The sequence below is a fragment of the Pseudorasbora parva genome, chromosome 18, assembly GCF_024679245.1.
Source record: "Pseudorasbora parva isolate DD20220531a chromosome 18, ASM2467924v1, whole genome shotgun sequence".
NCBI lineage: Eukaryota > Metazoa > Chordata > Actinopteri > Cypriniformes > Gobionidae > Pseudorasbora > Pseudorasbora parva.
In genome coordinates this window covers 32,242,019-32,247,726 of record NC_090189.1, presented here as the reverse complement: position 1 = coordinate 32,247,726, position 5,708 = coordinate 32,242,019, and the positions used below count along the sequence as shown (strand labels likewise).

Here is a 5,708-nt window from a genome sequence, read left to right as displayed (position 1 = left end):
GGATCCACTGTGTATTGCAAGGTCACGCAGACAAGCATGCTGCAGCTTCTAAAAGGAAGATTTGCTGCTTATATACAATTGGCTTTTCATGGATCGGTCCAAGAAGGAAAAAAATAAAATAAAATACTAGTTTATTTTTGTGGCGCACAGGTCCTGTGAGGTCAAGTCAAAGTTTTAATATTGCAATTCTAAATATTGTCAGGATGAAATAAGTGAGACCAACTCATAGATTAAATTTACATTGAGCCACAAGGTTTATGGGCATACATATCATAAGTATACTTTATCCGATGTCTTGGTAAAGCTCCATCAAATGCCAAGCACTTTTTGTCAAGCAATTTTTCACTGTCAACCAATGTGAAAGAAGAAAAAAAAAGTCAGAAAAAGTCGAAACACTTTGACAGCTCCAGGGCTTTCATGAAAACTACAGATTATATTTCTGGATTTTTGTATCCCCATATATGTACTGTCAGTTCTACAGAGGTTATTAAAAGAACAGATATTTTAAGAAAATGGTATCATACTATGTCTACCCTTTAAACAGCATTATGGTAAAAAAAAAACACTATGCCAACAGCTTTCTTACCTGTATGCGGCATTGTTTTGCTTTAGGGGTCCAAGGTTGTCTCCTGAGAGACCTTCATCTGATCGAAGGCAGCAGACCACGTATACATTTGATATCCCACAATCATTTGCATTCCATTCTGTGACAGTTAATCTAAAAATATATAAAGATGGCATCTGAACATTTTGGTTGGTGGTCAGTTTTTGTGTAAATGCACATTTTTGACCAAAGTTCTCTACACAGGAGGAGGACAGAGTAAAGGTACACAGGACCTACAATTCCCACACTTTTATTAGCCCCGGTTCCAGTGGACCCGAACATCCTGTGTGTAATATAAATGTGTAGGGGGGGTGTAAAGTGTGTGGTCATTGAAAATGTGTTCAGATATATATCCCCTCACAGAAAATAAGCCAAGGCCAATGAGTCTCAGTTTGAAAAAATAATTAATCATTGTAACAATGTTCGATATAATGAGGAAGGAAGAGGACACGGGGGTCGGCTGGACGGTTGATGCTTGTCTCTTTATTTTCTCTATAACTCATAAACACACACTCAGGTGTGGAATCACATAAACACGATCACTCGATCACTTCCGGGTCGGCACTTCCGGCTTCCGGTTACTCAGTCTCTGTGAGGGGGGTTTGGCATCAACCGTCCGGGCTCTCTCTCTCCTCGATCTCCGGTTCCACTGATGTTTTATCCCCTCTCCGCGCTCATTACTAGAACAAGAGACAGGTGTTATTAATCTGCTTCCAACCCACTCACTTACCGCTTGTCCCGCGGCTCTCTCTCCCGCTGCAGACCTCGCTGAACCACGCCCCCCTTGCCACATACCCCCACCGCCCGACTCAGGCCGGGGAGCCGTCCGGCCTGCAGCCCCCCCCCCCCCCCATTTCTGGAGAGGAAGTCGGCCACAGCCATCTGAGCACCCGGCCTGTGGACCACCTGGAACTTAAAAGGCTGAAGAGCTAGATACCAACGGGTGATCCGCGCGTTGGTATCCTTCATGCGGTGGAGCCATTGGAGAGGAGCGTGGTCCGAACCGAGGGTGAACTCCCGCCCCAGAAGGTAATAGCGGAGGGTGAGAACGGCCCACCTGATGGCAAGGCACTCTTTTTCGATGGTGCTGTACTTAGCCTCTCTCTTCGAGAGCTTACGGCTAATGTACAGCACCGGCCGCTCTCCCCCCTCCACCTCCTGGGCCAGGACTGCGCCCAGCCCCCTGTCCGACGCGTCAGTCTGCAACAGAAAAGGGAGAGAAAAGTCAGGGGAGTGTAAAAGCGGCCCGCCACATAGAGCAGCCTTAACTCGGGTGAAGGCCTGCTGGCACGGCTCCGTCCATTGGACCGTATCTGGTAGCCCCTTTTTAGTAAGGTCAGTCAGAGGGCTGGTGAGGTCCGAATAATTTGGTATAAACCGTCTATAATATCCCGCCAGCCCCAAGAACTGCCTTACCTCCTTTTTGGTCTTGGGCCTCGGACAGGTTGCAATTGCGGCGGTCTTATCAATTTGGGGACGCACCTGCCCATGACCCAAGTGGAAGCCCAGATACCTTACCTCCACCCGCCCAATTGCACACTTCTTCGGATTGGCCGTGAGCCCCGCTCCCCTCAACGACCTCAAGACTGCCCGGACATGCTGCATATGCCGCTGCCAATCGTGACTGTAAATCACGATATCGTCCAGGTAGGCAGCAGCATATGCGGCATGGGGACGCAAAATCCTGTCCATGAGGCGCTGAAAGGTAGCGGGTGCCCCGAACAAGCCGAAGGGAAGCGTGACGAATTGGTGCAATCCGAACGGCGTGGTGAAGGCTGTCTTTTCTTTGGACAATGGAGACAAGGGGATCTGCCAATAGCCCTTCGTTAAGTCCAATGTCGAATAAAATCGAGCCGTGCCCAGCCGATCAAGCAACTCGTCAACCCGCGGCATTGGATACGCGTCGAATTTCGACACTGCGTTCACCTTGCGGTAGTCCACACAGAACCTGACCGAGCCGTCGGTTTTAGGAACCAAAACGATCGGGCTCGCCCAGTCACTGTTGGACTCCTCTATTACTCCCATATCGAGCATTGCCCCTAATTCTTCCTGAACTACTTTTTTTTTGTGTTCAGGTAAGCGATACGGCCGGCTGCGAACTACCACGCCCGGCTCGGTCTCGATATGGTGCTGAATTAAGTCGGTACGTCCCGGTAGGGGCGAAAACACGTCGGCGAATTCCGCCTGTAGTTTAGAGAGATCAGTGAGTTGGGACGGTGAGAGGTGATCTCCCCCAGGGGCCAGTGCGACCGATTGTGCTTTGATGCTCGCCTCTGGCCCGAGATCATCCTCTCCCCCGATCACCGTCGCCAACAACACTGATTCCACCTCATTCCATTTCTTCAGGAGATTGAGGTAATATATATTTGCCGTGCCCCGTTCCTATCGGACCGTATCACTTCATAATCGAGGTCTCCAACCTGTCGTGCGACCTCAAACGGCCCCTACCACTTCGACATTAATTTAGAGCTCGATGTAGGGAGTAATACGAGCACTTTCTCTCCCGGTGTAAATTTGCGTAGTCTGGTACCCCTGTTATACGACCGGCTTTGGCGGTCCTGGGCTTGCAACAAATTCTCCCTAGATAGCCGCCCCAAGGTGTGGAGTTTTGTTCGCAAGTCCAGCACATATTGAATTTCGTTTTTGGCCAAAGAAGGCCCCTCCTCCCAAGTTTCTCGTAGGACGTCCAGCACCCCCCGGGGCTGCCGTCCGTAGAGAAGCTCGAAGGGGGAAAACCCCGTGGAGGCTTGCGGGACCTCCCGCACAGCGAATAAGAGGGGTTCTAACCACCGATCCCAATTTTTGGCGTCTTCCTGTACGAATTTATGGATCATGGATTTAAGAGTGCGATTAAATCGTTCGACCAAGCCGTCTGTTTGTGGGTGATAGACGCTTGTCCGAATCGATTTGATGCCCAATAACCCGTATAATTCGCTTAGCGTGCGTGACATAAACGCCGTGCCTTGATCAGTGAGGATTTCCTTCGGAATCCCCACTCGGGAGATTAAACGAAACAGTGCGTCCGCAACACTCTTCGCCGAGATGTTGCGGAGAGCCACTGCTTCCGGATATCGTGTTGCGTAGTCCACGATAACTAGCGCAAAACGATGTCCGCGTGCGGATCGCTCTAATGGCCCGATGAGGTCCATCGCAATTCTCTCGAAGGGGACCTGCATTAATGGAAGGGGGCGCAATGGCGCTTTTGGGGAGGCCAGTGGATTCACCAACTGACATTCAGGACAAGACGCGCACCACCTGCGCACATTGTCGTGAATGCCTGGCCAAAAAAATCGGGTCATTAAACGATTCAGCGTGGCCGCCTGTCCCAGGTGGCCCGCCATTGGGTTAGAGTGAGCCGCCTGGAAAAGCATTTCCCGGCGGCTCTTTGGTACTAACAACTGGGTTGTATCCACTTTTGTCTGAGCGTCTTGGGTCACTCGATACAACCTGTCCTTAATTATGGCAAAATAAGGATACGTGACGGCCAAGGCGGGTTGAAGGGACTGACCGTCGATAGTGCGGACCTGTTGGAAAGCATGTTTTAGGGTATCGTCTTGAGACTGCTCCAGAGGGAAGTCATTGCGGTCCGAGAGAATCAGTCTCTCGACCCCGCTCGGTTCCTCTGAAGCAGTTCCCGAGGGCCCCGTATCAGTCTCGCCAACCTGCACCCGCACCGCCCCGTTCCTAGCCTTGTTCTCCCAAGCGGCATCCGCGCATATCGACCCCAATAACGCCGGAAAGGCGGGCCAGTTCGTCCCCAGAATTAGCGGATGCCGGAGGTGGGGACTAACCGCCACCTCAACACTATGATTTTCTCCCCTAAACTGTATCGTGACTGGGACAACCGGATATTCCACCACATCCCCGTGCACACACCGCACCTTAACCATGCGGCTTGTATCCAATGCCCCAGGCTGCATCAGGCTTTGATGGATCGAGGTTTGGTTACATCCTGAATCCACCAAAGCCTGATATGTACCCCCCTTGATACTCACAGGAACTTGGTACTCTCCTGCTTGATCAGGGGTGGTCCGCTGGATGTCCGGGACCCGGATCATTGTCCCGATGTCCATCATTGGACATCGGTCCACAAAATGGTCCGGGTCGCCGCACCGCCAGCAGGCCAGCCCAGGCCTGCCCGCCGCCCCTGCGGCGGGGAGTGGGTTGGAATATGAGCGTGGAGGGGGGGTGGAACCGGAACCGTTATCCCCGCCCGACCCCAGCAGCCCCGCCCCCCTGGGCGGGGCCCTCGAACTCCCGTACTGCCCTGGGCCCATTCCACCCCGGCCTCTGGGGGGAATGCGAGGGGGCCCTGGAGGGCGGGACCTAGGGAGAGGGACAGGGCGAGAAGGAGAGACAGAGGGGGGAGAGAGAGAGGGAGAGGTTAGTAGGGGCTCGCCGACCCCCGGGCACGCCACCAGATGGTCCTCCGCCAGGTTGATGGCCGTCGTCAGCGACGTGGGCCGGTGGCACTGGACCCACTCGGCGGTCTTCTTAGGTAGCCGAGCGATGAACTGCTCCAGTACCACCAGATCGACGATGTGGTCCACGTCGCTTCCACCGGCCAATAGCCATTTGCGGCACGCGTCCCGGAGCTGTTGGGCCATCGCGAAGGGCCGGCCGGTCTCACCCCACTCCAGCGAGCGGAATCGCTGACGGTGCTGTTCGGGGGTCCGACCGACCCGCTGGATGATGGCCCTCTTCAGATCTTCATAATCCAGGAGGTTCGCCACCGGCAGTTGTTGGGCGGCCGCCTGGGCTTCTCCCGTGAGCAGTGGAATGAGGCGCACCGGCCACTGTGCCCGGGGCCACCCGCAGGCCTCCGCTGCTTTCTGAAAAAGATCGATGAAGGCCTCGGGATCGTCCTGTGGCCCCATCTTGTGTAGGGGCACGCGGTCCTCTTGCTGGCCGCGGACGATGGCCTCGAATCGGCGCTCCTGGTCCGCCCGCAGGTCCAGCATGGACTGATGTTGTTCCTGGTGGAGGGCCGCGAGAGAGGTGATAATGTCCGCAAACGGCGAGGCGGAGGGCGTTGGTGTAGTCATGGCGGCGGCGCGGTCCTACTTCCTTCCCGGGTTTTCGGCACCACTGTAACAATGTTCGA

At 53.9% G+C, this 5,708-nt stretch overlaps 1 protein-coding gene across 1 annotated transcript; it reads right to left on the bottom strand.

Moving 5' to 3' along the window:
• Positions 1-1,031: 1,031 nt before the first annotated feature.
• LOC137046045 (zinc finger protein with KRAB and SCAN domains 7-like) lies at positions 1,032-5,481 on the bottom strand. The gene is made up of 2 exons (XM_067423098.1): positions 4,600-5,481; positions 1,032-1,284 (listed from the first exon to the last, which is right to left on the bottom strand). Exons 1-2 carry the CDS (start codon positions 5,479-5,481, stop codon positions 1,282-1,284), a joined length of 885 nt encoding a protein of 294 aa, XP_067279199.1. The 3' UTR covers positions 1,032-1,281.
• Positions 5,482-5,708: the final 227 nt, after the last annotated feature.